The following is a 20,765-nucleotide window of genomic DNA, read 5'->3' on the forward strand; positions in this document are numbered from 1 at the left end:
TGATTATTAATTGAAAATCAAATATCATATTGACCTAAAATCTAAAACACGCACAATGACACTTTGAGTTTTCTTCACCTTTTTGGCGGCTAAGTCAAAAGTCTTCTTACCTGTATTTAGTACGTACTCTTTCATTTCTCTCATTAATTAAAAAAAAGAAGGGTACAGTTTTTACGACTTCAATTAGGAACATGATAAGAAGTTCTCATAAAGACTATGAATAGCTAATAGTGAAAAAAGATGAAGTCTTGTTCTTCATTAAGTTGAGAATTCAACAATGTCACACACTTCTTCTTATGAAATCCGCAAGTACGATGCTTTTTTAAGTTTTAGAGGTGAAGATACACGCAGATCATTCGTGAGCCATCTCTATAACGCTTTAATACAAGGAAGAATTGATGTTTTCAAAGACGATGAACGTCTAGAAATCGGAAAATCAATTTCTGACGAACTACCAAAAGCCATAGAAGAGTCTAAATTTGCTATAGTGATATTTTCTAAAAGCTATGCATCATCAAAATGGTGTTTAGACGAGCTTGCACACATCATGAAGTGTCGAAAGGAATTGGATCAAATCATAATTCCTATTTTCTATAATGTGAATCCATCAGATGTGCATCATCAAACTCAAACTTTTGCTGAGTCTTTTTCCCAACATGAGGAAAAATACAAAGACGATATCGAGAAGATTCAAAGATGGAGGGATGCATTTGCGGAGTCTGGGAAAATATCAGGGTATCATTTGCAAAATTACAAGTAAGTTTACTTCTCTTTGTCTAATTAACTGTCAAATCAAATGTGCCATATAAATTGAGTCAAAGAGAATATTTAATTTGATTTCTAAAGTTCGATCTAAATAGTTGTTCTTTTCATTGTTACATTTAGGGATGATGCAGATTGCATAAAAAAGGTTGTTGAAAGACTAATGTCAGTATTACATATTGAATCTGATGACGATGATGTCCGTGCCTTCATACGGGGCATGGACAATAACTCTCCAATTCTTATCGATGGAGGCAAAATGGTATTGTTTTTTTTATAATTTGAATCCTCTTACTGAAATTTGATAGATATCTATCTTATCACGTCCATTAAGTACCTAGTTGCTAGTTTCAAAATTGTGTTAGTTGACCCTTGAAAATATTGTTTCAATTATCAATACAAAATCCTATTTAGTAAGTAATTATATAATGATCAATAGTCTTTAAAATACCAAATATTATGTATACATGTTTTTTTTTATAAATGATTAATTCACACTTGACATATGTCCATAACTAAAATTACATATTCAATTATAGTTTTATTCTTTTATTGCGTTATTTTCATAAATACTAGAATTTAGATTAATAAATAACTAATTGTCAATGAAAAGGACTAATGTCTATGTGTACCGTGTTACGTGTATGAGTGGAACTGTGGAAGTCATGACAAGTGGGCAGGGTCAGTCCATGTCCGATTCAATCCGACCAGATAAGAAAGGGCGAATGACTAGCCTGCCCCATTCATAAGGGTTGTTGAGTGGTCTCTATAGGACCTTTTTCGATTTGTTTTCTAATTTATGATGTCCTATGTTTGTGATTTGTCTTGTCAATTAGAGTTTTTCGTTAGATAAGAAGAGGAAGAAATGTTTTATGATAGCAGCAAGGGGATTTGATATTGAATGGAGTCATGAACCAAAGTATTGGAAATCAAGTTTTATATATTTGCAGTCCCTTTCCATATTTTAGTATAAAATTTGAAAGAAATCAGTAATAATTATTGAGCAAGGTTAAAAATTTTTTTTGTAGATTCGCGGAAGTGGCTAAACTCAAAAAGGTCTCTTGGCTTGAAATTCAAGGCAAAATTGATTCTCGAAGACTGTCAAAAAGAACCAAATATGTTGCTTATCTAGTGTTCAAATCGGAAAATCAATTCCATGGCCTTGAAACTGTTAATGCAGTTGTTAGATTTGTTGATTCTGTGAGTGAAAAAGATGCGGAGAAACGAGCTAGTGTTGTGCATTTTGCAGGACGAGGACCTAGAGAAACGCTACCCTTCAAAAGAGGTGATGGATCGATGGAATTAAAAATGGGAGACTTTTTCAATGATGCAGGAGAAGACGGATATGTTGATGCGCGATTAATGGAAACTAAGAAACTCGATGAAAAAAGTGGCCTCATTGTTCAAGGAGTGGAGTTTCATCCCGAATGAAGAAGAGAATAATCCTCCTCTTACTATGCCCTTGACCCTACTAGAGGAATATACTGATAGAGAAAATTGAATTTGATTAGACAATGTGTATTTGAATCGACATCTAGCTAGTTGTTAAACAAAATTCATGTACTTTGGTTATTTGTGTTTCTGTTCGATCCTTAGTTAAAATGACGCACTGGATTTTTTTACAGTACAAAAAGTGACGCTACATTTTTGTTTTAGAAGAGAGTATAACAACATTATGAGTATCTATTTCTTCCCAAGTAACTTAAAACAAATCAAAGCTTAAATACTACGATCTTTAATTTTCATATCAAATTATATCTCATGAACTTTTAAAAATAACTATCTCAAGTTTTTTGTCATTTTAGGAATTCAAGATAAAATTAATTATTTTTTTTCATATTTTATCTAAAGAGTAATGTTCTTGAAACTACAAATACTTCAATACATAAGTAGAGAAAATATTTAATTTAAAGAGATTATATAAATAAGTAAGAGAAATTTTATCTGATGCCGTAGGCTGGCAATTAACCTCCATTATACATGGGAGGGTGCCCGCCTAGTGTCATTGTGCATGTATTAGATCTCGCACAAGTAATATCATATTTTATGAGTTGAAATAGGAAGATGATAAGAAGTTCCCATAAAAACTATCAATAGTTTTTACGATGCTTAATTTTTTGAGTTTTAGAGGTAAAGATACTCGTAGAACAATAGTTTTAACGGTATAAGTATACATAATTTTAAGTTTACTCAAAAGAGTGGTCCTAATAAAATATTAATATGGTCATCTTCAAACTTTTACATTGACATTGGATACACAACTCCAATTAATTGGTCCATATTGAAGATATCCATTACTAGGCCTACAAATTTAGTAGTACTAGAGAAATTCCATCCTCAAATTTGGTGGAAAATATCAAACATTAATCTTTCAATGTCAAAACAACTTAGAGTAATTAATTAATAATCTTATCAGATTACCATAATATTTTGTTATTCAATAGTACTATATATTTAGTTTAGTTTCTAACGTAATAACTAAAATAGGGGACCTTTGTAATTTTGTATCGTGGCACCTTTATCGAGACGACATGTTATTTGTCTCTGATTGAGCCTGATATATGCTTAGGCAAAATTTTCATCAGAAACTTTATCATTTACTATATTTGAAATCGATGATATTGTATCTATACGTCGCAATAGACGATGGTTTAATTATTAGTCCAAGAAAAATCATCGTTTAGTGTATTGCACACCAATTTTTCATCCCAGCAGACTATTTTAGAGAAAAACTCCATTCCTTTTAAGTTGTCATGGTTTTCTTTTTTAGATTCAAACGATAAAAACTTTGACTAACATTTTACGATGTATTTTTTATCATATTGATATGCAAAAAATTGCAATTTATAGTAATTTTCGTATAGTTTTTGAATATCTAAAATTTTAATTTTAATTATCGATTTAATATAATCTAATTTAACTTTAAAAATTAGTCAAATTAACTTTCGAAAAACGTAATATTACAACGAAAAAGGAACGGAGGGAGTATCAAACATATGGTATTACTTAATTGTGCGAGATCTAATATACGACTACGTACACTTAGAGGTCGTTTGATTGGGTGTATAAAAATATTGTTAAATAGAGTGTATTAGTTATGCTTGTATTAACTATACATAAATTATTTTTTATGCATTGTTTGGTTTGGTGTACAAAAAATAACATGAATTGCATAAAAAAAATCATTTATAAAAATATCCTCCACAATTAAGATGGAAAACATGTAAAAAAAGGTTTTGAGGGGTAATTGAGTTTTTAACCATACTAATACATGTATTGAATCTCTTTGTGTTACTAATACCTAGAAATCAATGATATTAGTAATACACTCTTCCATACACAATAAAGTGTATAGCTAATGCATGCAAACAAGATACTACTAATACACAGAGTTATGAATTTTGCAAAAAGTCAAAGTTGGCATCTTTGTATGGGACGGCTGACCTAGGGTTTTAAGCCAGCAGCTGCGCAGCTCTCATGGCTGCTACGACCACTGGACGGCCTCCTTTCGAGGCTGTCCAGCCCGCCCCACCACCCCAAACCACCACATACGCCACTCTTTTCAATTCCAATACTATAAATCCTAAACAATCTGCCCTAATTAAATAAAAAACAATCGCAAAACCAATCGAAATAATTCATGGAGAACCTACTATCACGTTTTCAATGGAGGAAAGGCAAGACTTTATGATTGAAGAGGGATTGCATCAAGCAGTGGTGTTTAAATTATCCCATGGTGCGCGAAATTTGAAGGTATTAAGGTCAATTTTACCGAAACATCTTGGTACCAAGGGCAATTGTTTAATTGGCTTACTTGCTCCAAGACAAATTTTGTTGAGATTTGATCAATATGAAGATTATGTACTAGCATTATCTCGCTCAGTTAATTATCTTCTCTACAATGGAGAGGAGCACCAATATAGGGTTTTTCCATGGTCCATTGGATATAATCCTAAGGAGGAAACGACATTAGCTGTGATTTGGATTTCTTTACCAAATTTATCTCCAGATTTGTTTGCAAAGAAGTCTTTGTTGTCTATAGTATCGGCAATTGGGAAACCAATAGCTATAGATAAAGCTACTCAAATCAAGTCAAGACCTAGCACAGCTAGGGTCAAGGTTATACTTGATCTAATGGAAAAGCTTCCAAATCGTATAAGGTTGCAGTTTGTGGATGGAAAATCTGGTAAGTTGATCGAGGTTTTTCAGGAGATTGTATATGATAATCTACCTTTGTATTGCAATTATTGTAAGCACCAAGGTCATGATGAAGATAGTTGTCGTTTGATCTCAAAAAGAAATCAAAATAACAAACAAATTGATGATACCATTGAAGTTGCTACAAAAGGTACTATTGATAGTGAAAAGTATCAAGGTGATGCGAGAGAAATACTAAATGAAAAAAGAAAGGTTGTAGATATCAATCAAAGTAAAGCTACTTTGTTAGATCGGCAGTTGGTTGATGTCCCTTCTGAGCAAAATCGTGCACACTCAATGGATGTTGTTACAAGTAATATTGGTGTTCAAACAACGACCGAAAACAAAAGGGGAACGCCAAGAGTTGGGGTCGATGTGCCGCAAGTTGGTTCAGGCAAAAAAATAATGGATTCAGGACACAAACTAATGGATACATCTGATGTTGAAGATGCTGAAAATTCTGGGCAGCATGTTTTGCAAGTTGAAACCAAGAATGCAACTAAAAATTGGACACTGGTTGCACACAAAAATTCAACTAGTAATCGGAGCCTTTCCCCGACTAGTCAAAATAATTCTCCATGTAGTGAAAAGGGTGCGACTGGAAATTTTTATGACAGTGAGAAGAGGCAAGATATTAGTAATGCCTCAAGAGACCTATTATGTTCGAATAGCTTTGATGCTTTATCGAAGATTACTGGACAACAAGTAAAGTTAACAGAGAATGACAACGATTTGATCAAAGAAAAGCAGGTCTCACCACCTACTTTGAATAGCAAATTAAGTCCAGAAGCTCCCGTATTTGTGCCTAAATGTGTGATTGCAAAGAAAAATGAGTCAAGGGTCTTAGTGTCAAATACAATTGATTTGGGCGAGGATTTTCTTGATGAAAATGAGGAAGACAATATGCTTGATTTTGGCGAGGATTCTCTTGATGAAGATGAGGAAGATATGCTGGACATGTGCTTTGATAGAGTGGCTAGGGAAGGAGATATATCACCTAGGCAACAAAGAAGTAGAAGCAACAAAAGCAAAAAGAAGACACATGGAAGGCAACATAGTTGGGACGGTAAAATGACTGAGGAGTTTGTTCCAAGGCACCTACCGATGCGACAGGCAAAACAGAACCATTTGACAGTATCAATAGGTTCAACAAGGTCCAATAAATCCATAAAGAAAGTATGAATTATCAAGTGTTGTTGGATAAGTTTGAAGAAGAAGACAAGAGAAAAATACTTCAAGTTACTTTTGATGGGCAATCAATCTTTTTTAATTCATGCGTTTGCAATAGAAAGTTTGAGGCTGATAACTCAACTTTCTTCTTGATTGGCATATTTTTACATTATTTAAGCATCCTCATTTGTAATATCATCATGGAGTGTATTACAAACTCTGTGGTGATCAGAAAATACTTAGTTCTCTCTAGCTCTTATTTTCTTCATGCTTGTTAGGTAGTAGACACTTCATTAGGATTAGTAAGGTAAGGCCTAGCCCCCCTTGCTTGCACTTATCCCTATTGATATTTTTTATGTTTAATAAAAGGCCACTAGACACTATCTAGTGGTAAATTTGCGGAAAAAAAAATAAAAAATGCATGCATTATTTTTGCTAATACACTCCACCGACACCTCAAGACTTTTCTTGGCTTTTTTGGCCAAGGGCTAAGTCAAAAGTCTTCTTACCTGTATTTTGTACGACCTCACTAATGAAAAAGTAGGTTACATTTTCATGACTTTGAAATAGAATTATAGAAACATGATAAGACCATAAAGACTATGAATAAATAGTGAAAAAATTAGGTGAAAGTGTTGTTCTTCATTAAGTTGAGAATTTCCCTATTAGTTTTTAGCAATTGTAACTAATACTCTTCAACAATGTCAAACACTTCTTCTTCCAAAATTCAAAAGTACGATGCTTTTCTGAGTTTTAGTGGTGTAGATATACGTAGAACATTTGTGAGTCATCTCCATAACGCTTTAATACAAGGAGGAATTAATGTTTTCAAAGACGATGAACGTCTAAAAATTGGAAAATCAATTTCTGATGAACTACCAAAAGCCATAGAAGAGTCTAAATTTGCTATAGCGATATTTTCTAAAAGCTATGCATCGTCAAAATGGTGTTTAGACGAGCTTGCACACATCATAAAGTGTCGAAAGGAATTGGATCAAATCGTAATTCCTATTTTCTATAATGTGGATCCATCAGATGTGCGTCATCAAACTCAAACTTTTGCTGAGTCTTTTTCCCAACATGAGGAAAAATACAAAGACGATATCGAGAGGATTCAAAGATGGAGGGATGCATATATCACATCATTTGCAAATCATAATTCCTTTGGAATCGTTAAATTAAAAAATAAAGCATTTGAGTACTTTGTGGAAGAATTTGTCCTTAAATAGAATAAATATTCATCCTTAATCTTTCAAGAGTTATGGACCAACAAATCACATTATTTTCAGAAATTTGCACTATTGTATATTTTTATTTCATAACCTAAGTGTGTAATAATATGATGTGATTTTTTTCAAATTGTTATTTTTAATTAGTATATGTTTGCATCATTGCATGTGTACATTATATAATTGGGTAAACAAATAATTGGTGCGGGGTTGGTGAAACATTTACTTGTGCAATTTAATTTCCTTTGATTCAGAAAATTATTGAGCTATGTTGACTTTCTAAAAAAATATATATTAAGGCATAATCCCAAATTCATGGATCTTGATTCTTGAGACTACTCGGGGGAGCTGATTACAAGGTGAGGAATCGAACCATCATCAACAAGGTGAAATATCAGATAGTCAATTAACTGAACTACTAAGATTTCTTGAGACTATCCGGGGGAGATGATTACAAGATGAGGATTTGAACAATCATCAATAAGGTGAAAGATCAAATAAACAATCAACTGAACTACTAAGATTTCCCGAGACTAATCTAAATCCATATACCAATTAATGATTTTATTTCGCTTCATTAAAATTCCATTATCTATTGAAACACCGTCATATAAAATGAAACAGAATGAAGTAGGTACTATTGTTAAAACTATTGCAAGTTTGCAACTATAAAGAGAGGATTGATCTTTTTCATATTGTCTATTGACTAGCAATGGCTTCTCCATCACAAAACACAAAAAGTAGTCTTGTCCATGTCTTTCTTGTCTCATTTCCAGGTCAAGGCAATGTTAACCCTTTTCTCAGACTAGCGAAACGCCTTGCTAGCAAGGGCATGTTGGTCACTTTCTCTGCACCCGAACATGTTGGCAAAGAGATGAGAGCTGTCGATGTGAACTTGATCATCGATCAACCAACTCCTTACGGAGATGGTATGATCAGGTTTGAATTCTTCGAGGATGGACCCTCGAATCAACCCATTATCGAGGATTTTGACTTGAGGATGAAAATGCTTGAGCAAGCCGGACGAAGGAACTTGACTAAAATCCTGAAGAAACAGGATGACGAAGGTCGTCCTGTTTCTTGTATAGTCAACAATCCATTTTTTCCATGGGTATGTGAAATTGCTGAGAGTCTTGGAATACCTAACGCGTTGCTTTGGGTTCAATCTTGTGCTTGCTTTTCGATATATTACCATTATAATTTCAATCTAGTGCCTTTTCCAAGTGAACTCGAACCTGAAAAGGATGTCGTCCTACCTAACATGCCTGTTTTGAAATATGATGATCTGCCTACGTTCCTACTCCATTCAAGTGGATTCGAATCAGTGTTGAAACGGATTATGTTGGATCAATTCAACATTTTGTCCAAACCTTTTTGCATTTTGGTGGACTCATTCCAAGAACTTGAAGAGGAGGTGGTAAGGCATATGTCGAAAATTTGCCCCATTAGAACTATTGGTCCCTTGTTATTCAATGACCCTAAAATCGTTAGCACCATTCGTGGTGATTGCACAAAAATCGAGGAGGATTGCATCGAGTGGCTTGACTCGAGGCCAACATCTTCAGTTGTTTACATTTCATTTGGTAGTGTTGCAGTTCCTGATCAAGAACAAGCAGATGAGATCGCGTTTGGACTATTAAATTCGGGGATATCTTTCTTATGGGTCATGAAGCCACCCCCTGCCTATTCTGTTTTTCAGCCTGTTGTGTTACCTGATGGTTTTCTTTCGAAAGTCGGTGGGAAGGGGGAAAATAGTGACATGGTGTCCACAAGAACAAGTCTTGTCTCACCCTTCTGTCGCCTTTTTTCTCACACATTGTGGATGGAATTCGTCGATGGAGGCAATTTCAAGTGGCGTCCCCATCATGGCTTACCCTCAATGGGGTGATCAAGCCACAAACGCGAAGTATTTGGTTGATGTATTCAAAATGGGGATCAGATTAAGCAGGGGTGAGAATGGGTGTAAGATATTTACAAGGGAGGAGATCGAGAAATGCTTGCGTGAAGCCACTAGTGATGGTTCGAAGGTAGCAGAGATGAAAGAAAATGCGCACAAGTGGAAGAAACAAGCAGAGGAAGCAGTGGCAGAGCGCGGCTCCTCTGCTATCAATATCCAAGCATTTGTGGATGAGTTGAAAAATATCCATGCCAAGAAACAAGAAGAAAACGCCTAGTGATCGATAGTGTGTGTGTGTGTGCGCGTGTGGAGTTGGTGTTAGTTTGTGTTTTTACCATTTCTAAAGTTCAAGATGCACACTTGAAAGATTGTTCATTCCAAGTTTAACTTCAACCTATTACATAAATATTGAATTTATTTGTTATTTACATTTATGTTCGATCCTCAAAGTGTGTTAATCTATGGTTAGAATGTTGCCCCGTGGATTTCTTCAACGATAAAAGTAATACAACGCGAGATGTGTTTTAGACGCCCTTCATGAATCACACATCCGAAATGTAAACAAAACTAAGTTTGGTATGACTTAATTAAGAGATTGTCCTTGTCAATTCCAAGTCTAAATTTAACTTATTATATACATGTTGAAATAAATAGAGGGGGTGAAAGAAGAAAAGAGAAAAGAAACCAAATATATACCATTGTATAAGCAACTCCTCTCTTCTTCCGCAACAACTTTTTTTCTTTTTTGATTGAGAAATTTATTGAGCTAAGTTGACTTACTAAAACAATATTAAGGGACAATCCAAAATTCATGGATCTTGTTTCCCTAAAATATCCAAGTTAAACTATTGCAAGTTATTATTAAAATTAATCTTCATTTGCCTAAATTGTTTTGTCCTTAAATCTTTTTTTCCCTTTGGCATATCCAACCTAACGTGTTGCTTTGGGTTCAATCTTGTGCTTGCTTTTCGATATATTACCATTATCATTTCAACTCTGTACCCTTTCCAAGTGAATCCGAACCTGAAAAGGACATTGTCCTACCTAACATGCCTGTTTTGAGATACGATGAACTGCCTACGTTCCTACTCCTGTCGAGTCCTTTCCAAGCGTTGAAACGCGTTATTTTGGATCAACTCCACAACTTGTCCAAACCTTTTTGCATACTGGTGGACTCATTCCAAGAACTTGAAGAGGAGGTGGTAAGTCATATGTCGAAAATTTACCCCATTAGAACTATTGGTCCCTTGTTATTCAATGACCATGAAATTTCTAGTCCCACGAACGTTCACATTCGTGGTGATTGCATGAAAATCGAGGAGGATTGTATTGAGTGGCTCGACTCAAAACCTCATTCTTCAGTTGTTTACATTTCATTTGGTAGTATTGCAGTTCCTGATCAAGAACAGGTAGATGAGATCGCGTTCGGGTTATTAAATTCAGGGATATCTTTCATGTGGGTCATGAAGCCACCCTCTGAATATTCTGTTTTTCAGCCTGTTGTGTTACCTGATGGCTTTCTTTCGAAAGTCCGTGGCAGGGGGAAAATAGTGAAATGGTGTCCACAAGAACAAGTCTTGTCTCATCCTTCTACCACGTTTTTTCTGACACATTGTGGATGGAATTCATCGATGGAGGCAATTTCAAGTGGTGTCCCCATCGTGGCTTTCCCTCAATGGGGTGATCAAGTCACGAACACAAAGTATTTGGTTGATGTGTTCAAAATGGGGACTAGATTAAGGAGAGGTGAGAATGGGAGTACGATAATTACAAGGGAAGAGATCGAGAATTGCTTGCGTGAAGCCACTAGTGATGATCCAAAGGCCACGGAGATGAAAGAAAATGCGCGTAAGTGGAAGAAGAAAGCTGAGGAGGCAGTTGAAGGACGCGGTTCGTCAGACAAAAATATGCAAGCATTTGTGGATGAACTGAAAAAAATCCATGCCAAGAAACAAGAAGAAAATGTCTAGTCTTGTTTAACTACATTCATTTCAAGTGTATAATTCAATCTATGGGACTATATGATTGAGTATGTTGTTGTTTTTCTGCTTTCTATCGCACGTTTCTACTATTTGTTTATATAGTATGCGAACTCAAACAAATGGAAAGTGGCTATGAATAATTAGTTTCATGAAAGGGGTCGTTCACGTCAGGAATAGAAAGGTCATTAAGGATGTACTTTATTTTCCTTCTGTTCATCTAGATTGTGTTGATGTTCAGTGTACCACTTGTCTAGTGTGATCTATGCAAGCCTACATAGAGTACAAGATCGAAAAGAATGCATTGAATTCCGGTCATATGTTTGTATATAAAATTATATGGATAAGCATCTCTTTAAATTAGAAATAAACAACATCTAGTGGCTCTTAAGCATGAGATGTTCCTCATCAGCTGACACAGGATTTTCAAGGAAACATACTTATCTAGATGAGGTCAATGGACGATCAAAAAAGCTCAACGACCTAGGCTAGTGACCTTCATTGCACTTTGAAGGAGCGTCCAACTAAGGTTGGCCCAAGTGGTCGAGTCTATGTCATAATTTGTGGTCGAGTTCTATAAAATTAAACAAGTAGACATACGCGTTTTACGTGATAATTTACGTCGTATGTGGCATCCTACACATCATGTCACGTGGATGTATGTGTCTACTTTTTCAACTTTATACAAGTTTAAGTATCTATTTGTGCACTTGCAAAATTAAAGGATATAAATATCAATTAAGATCAAGTTAAAAGACACGTGTATGTATTATATTAAATATTATACCCACAAATAATACAATACAATAAAAAAAAAAGGAAAGTCAATGATCCAAATAGAGTTTGTTTAGAAGTAATTACTTAGTTGATTGTGACATAACTAAAACTCATTTGATCAAGTTGTAGAAAAGTTAAATTAATAATCAATTAACTAACCCACCGAATCAAATCGAGTGCCAAAAAGTCAAACAAACCGACTTTTAATTACCTATTGTTTCGCGTATGGTAATGAATTGTATTATTTTAATATTATGATTTGCTATGTATTGGTCATGTATAAGATAAGTATCAAAAAAAATAATCAAAATTAATACATATATTATTTTGTCTAATACTTTTTACCGAACGACCCTTGAAGTTGTTCAAAATTTTGAAGACTTGATGTTGTAGAGCCAATAATCCCGAGGTAAGTCTTTTAAGATCAAAGCGAGTGTTATTTGGCAGATTAGAGTTATTCAAATATTAGTAATACATGAATTAGTTAGGAGAAAATATGTATTATTTATACAAAGTTTAGTTATTCATGAATCATATATTGATTATTAATATTTAATATAGTACATATTCCACATTCTATATAGCTGCATAAAATAATACATACATTTTTTCATAATTTATGCATTTATTAATTATGCGGATTTCCGAATTGCAAATCAAATAATATCATATATTAACCTAAGATCTAATACACACATAACGACACTTTGACTTTTCTTCACTTCTTGGCCAAGGGCTAAGTCAAAAGTCTTCTTAAATTACTTGTTTTTAGTACGTACTCTTTAATTTCTCATTAAAAAAAAATAGGGTACATTTTTTTATGATTTCAATTAGGAACATGATAAGAAGTTACAATAAAGACTATGAATAAATAGTGAAAAAAGGTGAAGTCTTGTTCTTCATTAAGTCTTTAGCAATTATAACTAATATTCTTCAACAATAATGTCACACACTTTTTCTTCTGAAATTCACAAGTACGGTGCATTTCTGAGTTTTAGAGGTGAAGATACATGAAGAACATTCGTGAGTCATCTCTATAACGCTTTAATACAAGGAAGAATTGATGTTTTCAAAGACGATGAGCGTCTAGAAACCGGAAAATCAATTTCTGACGAACTACCAAAAGCCATAGAAGAGTCTAAATTTGCTATAGTGATATTTTCTGAAAGCTATGCATCGTCAAAATGGTGTTTAGATGAACTTGCACACATTATAAAGTGTCGAAAGGAATTGGATCAAATCGTAATTCCTATTTTCTATAATGTGAATCCATCAGATGTGCGTCATCAAACTCAAACTTTTGCTGAGTCTTTTTCCCAACATGAGGAAAAATACAAAGACAATATCGAGAAGATTCAAAGATGGAGGGATGCATTTGCGGAGTCTGGGAAAATATCAGGGTATCATTTGCAAAATTACAAGTAAGATTACTTCTCTTTGTCTTATTAACTGTCAAATCAAATGTGCCATATAAATTGAGTCAAAGAGAATATTTAATTTGATTTCTAAAGTTCGATCTAAATAGTTGTTCTTGTCATTGTTACATTTAGGGATGAGGCAGATTGCATAAAAAAGGTTGTTAAAAGACTAATGTCAGTATTACATATTGAATCTGATGACGATGATGACGATGATGTCCGTGCCTTCATACGGGGCATGGACAATAATTCTCCAATTCTTATCGATGGAGGCAAAATGGTATTGTTTTTTTTATAATTTGAATCCTCTTACTGAAATTTGATAGATATCTATCTTATCACGTCCATTAAGTACCTTGTTGCTAGTTTCAAAATTGTGTTAGTTGACCCTTGAAAATATTGTTTCAATTATCAATACAAAATCCTATTTAGTAAGTAATTATATAATGATCAATAGTCTTTAAAATACCAAATATTATGTATACATGTTTTTTTTATAAATGATTAATTCACACTTGACATATGTCCATAACTAAAATTACATATTCAATTATAGTTTTATTTTTTTATTGCGTTATTTTCGTAAATACTTGAATTTAGATTAATAAATAACTAATTGTCAATGAAAAGGACCAATGTCTATGTGTACCGTGTTACGATGTATGAGTGGAATTGTGGAAGTCGTCCATGACCGATCCAACCCAACCTGATAAGAAAGGGCGAGTGACTAGCCTGCCCCATTCATAAGGGTTGTTGGGTGGTCAGGGTCCACTACTAGCTTGGCCCATTCATTAGGATTGTTGAGTGGTCTCTATAGGACCTTTTTCGATTTGTTTTCTAATTTATGATGTCCTATGTTTGTGATTTGTCTTGTTAAATAGAGTTTTTCGTTAGATAAGAAGAGGAAGAAATGTTTTATGATAGCTGCAAGGGGACTTGATATTGAATGGAGTCATAAACTAAAGTATTGGAAATGGTTATCTCACTCTGACTCCAGGTTTTATATATTCGCAGTCCCTTTCCATATTTTAGTATAAAATTTGAAAGAAATCAGTAATAATTATTGAGTAAGGTTAATTTTTTTGTAGATTCGCGGAAGTGGCTAAACTCAAGAAGGTCTATTGGCTTGAAATTCAAGGCAAAATTGATTCTCGAAGACTGTCAAAAAGAACCAAATATGTTGCTTATCTAGTGTTCAAATTGGAAAATCAATTCTATGGCCTTGAAACTGTTAATGCAGTTGTTAGATTTGTTGATTCTATAAGTAAAAAGGATGCGGAGAAACAAGCTAGTGTTGTGCATTTTGCAGGACGAGGACCTAGAGAAACGCTACCCTTCAAAAGAGTTGATGGATGGATGGAATTAAAAATGGGAGACTTTTTCAATGAGGCGGGAGAAGACGGATATGTTGATGCACGATTAATGGAAACTAAGAAACTAGATGAAAAAAGTGGCCTCATTGTTCAAGGAGTGGAGTTTCGTCCCGAATGAAGAAGAGAACAATCCTCCTCTTACTATGCCCTTTTGTTTTGGTCTCATTATTTTGATTGATTCAAGTACTTTTATATATGGCCCTTCTAAAGGAACGTACTGATAGAGAGAATTGAATTTGATTAGACAATCTGTGTTTGTAGTAAGGTCGATTTTTTAAACATTTTAATAAGATTCTACAAGATTTACTTTTTTTACTGTCCAAAAGTGGCGCTACATTTTTGTTTTAGAAGAGAGTATAACAACATTATGAGTATCTATTTCTTCCCGAGTAACTTAAAACAAATCAAAGGTTAAATACTATGATCTTTCCATCTCCAATTATTTGTCATGATTTTTTAAAATAACCATCTCGATTTTTTTGCCATTTTAGAAGTTCAAGATAAAATTAATTATTTTTTTCATATTTTAGCTAGAGAGTAGTAATATTCTTGAAACTACAAGCACTTCAATACATAAATAGAGAAAATATTCAATTTAAAGAGATTATATAAATAAATAGAGAAATTGTATCTAATTGCGTAGGCGGGCATTATTTATGGGAGGGTGCCCACCTAGTGTCATTGTGCATGTATGAGATCTCGCACAAGTAATATCATATTTGATGACTTGAAATACGAAGATGATAAGAAGTTCCCATAAAGACTATGAATAGTTTTTACGATGCTTTTCTGAATTTAGAGGTAAAGATACGCGTAAAACAATAATTTTAACTGTCCTAATTAAATATTAATATGGTCATCTTCAAACTTTTACATTGACATTCGATACACACAACTCCAATTAATTGGTCCATATTGAAGATATCCATTACTAGGCCTACCAATTAAATAGTACTAGAGAAATTCCATCCTCAAATTTGGTGGAAAATATCAAACATTAATCTTTCAATGTCATAACAACTTAGAGTAATTAATTAATAATCTTATCAGATTACCATAATATTTTGTTATTCAATAGTACTATATATTTAGTTTAGTTTCTAACGTAATAACTAAAATAGGGGACCTTTGTAGTTTTGTATTGTGGCACCTTTATCGAAACGATATGTTATTTGTCTCTGATTGAGCCTGATATATGCTAAGGCAAAATTTTCATCAGAAATTTAATCATTTACTATATTTGAAATCGATGATATTGTATATATGCGTCGCAATAGACGATGGTTTAATTTAATTATTAGTCCAAGAAAAATCATCGTTTAGTGTATTGCACACCAATTTTTCAGCCCAGCAGACTGTTTTAGAGAAAAACTCCATTCCTTTTTAGTTGTCATGGTTTTCTTTTTTAGATTCAAACGATAAGAACTTTGACTAACATTTTACGATGTATTTTTTATCATATTGATATGCAAAAAATTGCAATTTATAGTAATTTTCATATAGTTTTTGAATATCTAAATTTTTAATTTAAAATATCAAATTAATATAATCTAATTTAACTTTGAAAATTAGTCAAATTATTTTTCGAAAAGCGCAACATTACAACGAAAAAGGAATGGTGGGAGTATCAAACATATGGTATTACTTAATTGTGAGAGATCTAATATACGACGACGTACACTTAGAGGTCGTTTGAGAGGATGTATAAAAATAATGTTAAATAGAGTGTATTATATTAGTTATGCTTGTATTCACTAAACATAAATTATTTTTATGCATTGTTTGGTTTGGTGTACAAAAAATAACATGAATTGCATAAAAAATATTTATTTATAAAAATATCCTCCACAATTATGATGGAAAATATGTAAAAAGGAGTTTTGAGGGGTAATTGAGTTTTTAACCATACTAATGCATGTATTGAATCTCTGTGTTACTAATACCTAGAAATCAATAATATAGTAATACACTCTTCCATACACAATAAAGTGTATAACTTACGTGTGCAAACAAGATACTACTAATACACAGAACTAATGCGTGCATTATTTTTGCTAATACACTCTACCAACACCGCAAGATTTTTGTTGGCTTTTTTGGCCAAGGGCCAAGTCAAAAGTCTTCTTAGCTGTATTTTGTACGACCTCATTAATGAAAAATGTAGGTTACATTTTATGACTTTGAAATAGAAACATTATAAGACCATAAAGACAATGAATAAACAGTGAAAAAATTAGATGAAGTGCTGTTTTTCATTAAGTTGAGAATTTCCCAATTAGTTTTTAGCAACTGTAACTAATATTCTTCAACAATGTCACACTCTTCTTCTTCTAAAATTCAAAAGTACGATGCTTTTCTGAGTTTTAGAGGTGTAGATATACGTAGAACATTTGTGAGTCATCTCTATAACGCTTTAATACAAGGAGGAATTAATGTTTTCAAAGACGATGAACGTCTAGAAACTGGAAAATTAATTTCTGATGAACTACCAAAAGCCATAGAAGAGTCTAAATTTGCTATAGTGATATTTTCTGAAAGCTATGCATCGTCAAAATGGTGTTTAGACGAGCTTGCACACATCATAAAGTGTCGAAAGGAATTTGACCAAATCTTAATTCCTATTTTCTATAATGTGGATCCATCAGATGTGCGTCATCAAACTCAAATTTTTGCTGAGTCTTTTTCCAAACATGAGGAAAAATATAAAGATGATATGGAGAAAATTCAAAGATGGAGGGATGCATTTTCTGAGTCTGGGAAAATAGTAGGGCACCATTTGCAAAATTACAAGTAAGATTATTTTTCTTTTTCTTATTACTCCCCCTCCGTCACAATATAGATCTCTTAATTTGATTGGGCACAGAATTTAAAAAAAAATAAAGAGAAATTTTGTTGTTTTAAACTTGTCGTGTAGATTGTTGGAATTGAAAAACACACTAAATATAGAAAGAGAATCTCTTATGGACAAATAAAAGAGGAAAGTGAGACACTTAGCTTGCGTTTAGACATGCAATCTGAAGTCTTGATTTCATTTCAAATCAGTGTTTGGGCATGTGATTTGGAATCCCAAATTCTCCATATAAAAAAAAACATGATTTGAAATTCCAAATCATGTTTTTTGGAGATTGATTTCAGTTTCTGATCTCCAAATCTCATATTCAAATATTGATTTGAAATCTTGACTTCATATCGCATATTCATATGCAATCTTAAATTGGGATATAAGGAATAGTATTTTTCGAGCTTTGCCCTCATGGGCAATTCAAGAAACATAGTGCCTTTTATGTTGTGCAAGAATAATTAAAATTAATAAAATAAGGTATATATAATATCATAAAGGGAGTATACCCTAAATATATATTCTATAATCTTGTATTCTCTTTGTGTCTATTTATGTGACACTTTCTTTTAGTCCATTCAAAAAAGAATATCACCTTTATATTAATAGAAGGAATTTAACTTTAAATTTTCTTTTGTACCCTTAAACAAATGACTTACAACTCCACACAAGTGTTTAAGGTTCTTTTTAGATCATAAATTTCAAATTTTGTTTTTTTCTTTCTTAAATTTTGTGTCAAATCAGATGATGTCACATAAATTGAGACAGAAAAAAGTTCGATTTCTAAATTTCGATCTAAATAATTGTTCTTTTCATTGTAACATTTAGGGATGAGGCAGATTGCATCAAAAAGGTTGTTGACGAACTAATGTCATCATTACATATTAAATCTGATGACGATGGCGATCGGGGCATGGACGCTGAATCTCCAATTCTTATTGATGAAGGGAAAATGGTATTGTTTCTTTTATAATTTGAATTCATGACTAGCCTTCCCCATTCATAAGGCGTTGTTAGGTGGCCTGGGCCTGGAACCAGGCCACCAAACATGTAGTTAATTATTAGCATGAATACAAATAAGTCTGACTAATTGTACAATGAAAATGACCCTCATGGCTATTGATGTGTTTTATGTATGGTATAATGCGCGGCCAGTTGTAGCTAGTCATGTCAAGTGAGCTGGATTGGCATGTGCTGAGCCCAATCATACACCATAAGAATAGGCCAGACCCGTTACTAGCCCGGCCCATTCATAAGGGCTATTAAGTGGTCTATAACACCTTTTTCAAATTGTTTTATAATTTATAATGTCTTATGTTTGTGATTTGATATGTCAAATAGAGTTTTTCACGAGATAAGAAGACGGGAAAGAAATGTTTCATGATAGCAGCAAGAGGACTTGATATTGAATGGAGTAATACACCAGACTATTGGGAATGGTTACCTCACTCTGACTCCAGGTTTTATATATTTGCGGTATCTTATCTTTCTATGTACTAGTATAAAATTTGAAAGAAATTAGTCATAATTATTGATAAAAGTGAATTTTTTTGTAGATTCGGGGAAGTGGCTAAACTCAAGTGGGTTTGTTGGCTTGATATTCGAGGCAAAATTGAAACTCGAAGACTATCAAAAAGAACCAAATATGTTGCTTATCTAGTGTTCAAATTGGAAGATAAATTCCATGGCCTTGAAACCGTTAATGCAGTTGTTAGATTTGTTGATTCTATGAGTGTAAAAGAAGCGGAACAACGAGCTAGTGTTGTACATTTTGCAGGACGAGGATCTAGAGAGACACTACCCTTTAGAAGAGGTGATGGATGGATGGAATTAAAAATGGGCGACTTTTTCAATGATGCAGGAGAAGACGGAGATGTTGATGCGCGATTAATGGAGACTCAACGTCTCGAAGCAAAAGGTGGCCTCATTGTTCAAGGAGTGGAGTTTCGTCCCGAATGAAGAAGAGAAGAATCCTCCTCTTACTATGCCTTATTGTTTTGGTCTTATTTGGATTGATTCAAATACTTTTATATATGGCCCTTCTAGATGAACGTATTAATCGAGAGAATTGAATTTGATTAAACAATGTGCCGTTGGTAGTAAAGTCGATTTTTTAAAATATTTTAATATGGATTCTATAAAATTTAATTTTGTTCAAAGATCGAGCTTATTTGCATCGACATTTAGTTGTTTAAAAAAAAATATCATGTACAATAACAAAGTGAGTTGATGCATACACCAATTGTCTATAGTATCAATTTCTGCACTCAGTTTCAATAAACTCTTTTCCTCCCTCACTATTCCGAAAGGCAAAAGACTTGTCCAATCTATTGTCATATGATTAGGAGGTAAGAGGTTTGAGATGCAGAAACATCCTCTCACAGAAATGCAAGATAAAATTGCGTATAGTACATTATTATGATCAGCCCTTCCCTAGACCCCTCGCATAACGAGAGCTTAGTGCACCGTCATACCCTTTTAAAATTTTATTTTCTATTGTGCAACTATTCTTTTGCCTTTTACTAAAGAATATTGTGATCTCCCTGCAATCAATGTCATACGCCAATTTTTGGAGGGGTTCTCTTCATTGAGTGCCCCCAACAATTCTAGTTTCAATTTTTTTGGTGTAATATTATACAACAAAAAACGGATTTAAGATATGTATATAATTAGTGTATTTTATGAATATTCAAAAATCGTATCAAAAAGATTTTGTTAAATATTTGGTTAATTAGTATAGTTTAAGTTATGGTGTATGTTTTGAGTTAATTAATTTATAATTAAGTTAATTATTTTATTTTGTTAAGATGAAGAAGCTTGTTAATTAATTAATGTTAATTCATCATATCTAAGCATATCTACCTCTATGGTCTACTGTCACATATGTCAAGAAATGATGAATTAATGCATAGATATTGTCATTTATTAATATTGTCCGCAGATTGTTTTATTAATAACTTTGATAGTCATAAAACTCTTACTCATACTTTCTTTATTTCCATTTGTTTTGCCGCATGTGACATTTATTCGAGTCCATTTTGGACTCCATCCCTGCTTTTCGTTAAGTTGAAATCCATTATCGAGTCAACTTCATCATTCCAAGAACCGAAAACCGATTTACAAG

The 20,765-nt window shown here is 33.3% G+C and overlaps 4 protein-coding genes and 3 pseudogenes across 4 annotated transcripts; all 7 read left to right on the forward strand.

The window, feature by feature from the left end:
- Window positions 1-277: 277 nt before the first annotated feature.
- LOC125820047 (protein PHLOEM PROTEIN 2-LIKE A5-like) lies at window positions 278-2,193 on the forward strand. The gene is made up of 4 exons (XM_049499465.1): window positions 278-756; window positions 886-1,024; window positions 1,599-1,711; window positions 1,791-2,193. Exons 1-4 carry the CDS (start codon window positions 278-280, stop codon window positions 2,191-2,193), a joined length of 1,134 nt encoding a protein of 377 aa, XP_049355422.1.
- Window positions 2,194-6,830: 4,637 nt separating this feature from the next.
- LOC125819876 (TMV resistance protein N-like) lies at window positions 6,831-7,358 on the forward strand. The gene has a single exon (XM_049499277.1). The coding sequence runs from the start codon at window positions 6,831-6,833 to the stop codon at window positions 7,356-7,358; it is 528 nt and encodes a 175-aa protein (XP_049355234.1).
- Window positions 7,359-8,070: 712 nt separating this feature from the next.
- On the forward strand, window positions 8,071-9,682 carry LOC125820032 (gallate 1-beta-glucosyltransferase 84A24-like; annotated as a pseudogene).
- A 505-nt stretch (window positions 9,683-10,187) lies between these two features.
- On the forward strand, window positions 10,188-11,225 carry LOC125819877 (gallate 1-beta-glucosyltransferase 84A24-like; the record flags this gene model as incomplete). Its single annotated transcript, XM_049499279.1, has 1 exon — window positions 10,188-11,225. A coding segment is annotated over one exon (1,038 nt), but the record flags the coding sequence as incomplete, so codon positions are not given.
- Window positions 11,226-11,670: 445 nt separating this feature from the next.
- Window positions 11,671-11,818, forward strand: LOC125820511 (U1 spliceosomal RNA; annotated as a pseudogene).
- A 1,135-nt stretch (window positions 11,819-12,953) lies between these two features.
- LOC125820046 (protein PHLOEM PROTEIN 2-LIKE A5-like) lies at window positions 12,954-14,920 on the forward strand (annotated as a pseudogene).
- Window positions 14,921-17,098: 2,178 nt separating this feature from the next.
- On the forward strand, window positions 17,099-19,630 carry LOC125820062 (protein PHLOEM PROTEIN 2-LIKE A5-like). The gene is made up of 4 exons (XM_049499479.1): window positions 17,099-17,592; window positions 18,470-18,596; window positions 18,983-19,101; window positions 19,198-19,630. The coding sequence occupies exons 1-4, from the start codon at window positions 17,114-17,116 to the stop codon at window positions 19,598-19,600; spliced, it is 1,128 nt and encodes a 375-aa protein (XP_049355436.1). The 5' UTR covers window positions 17,099-17,113; the 3' UTR covers window positions 19,601-19,630.
- Window positions 19,631-20,765: the final 1,135 nt, after the last annotated feature.

Source organism: Solanum verrucosum, unplaced genomic scaffold (assembly GCF_900185275.1).
Source record: "Solanum verrucosum unplaced genomic scaffold, falcon-dt-bn FXZP01000229.1, whole genome shotgun sequence".
NCBI lineage: Eukaryota > Viridiplantae > Streptophyta > Magnoliopsida > Solanales > Solanaceae > Solanum > Solanum verrucosum.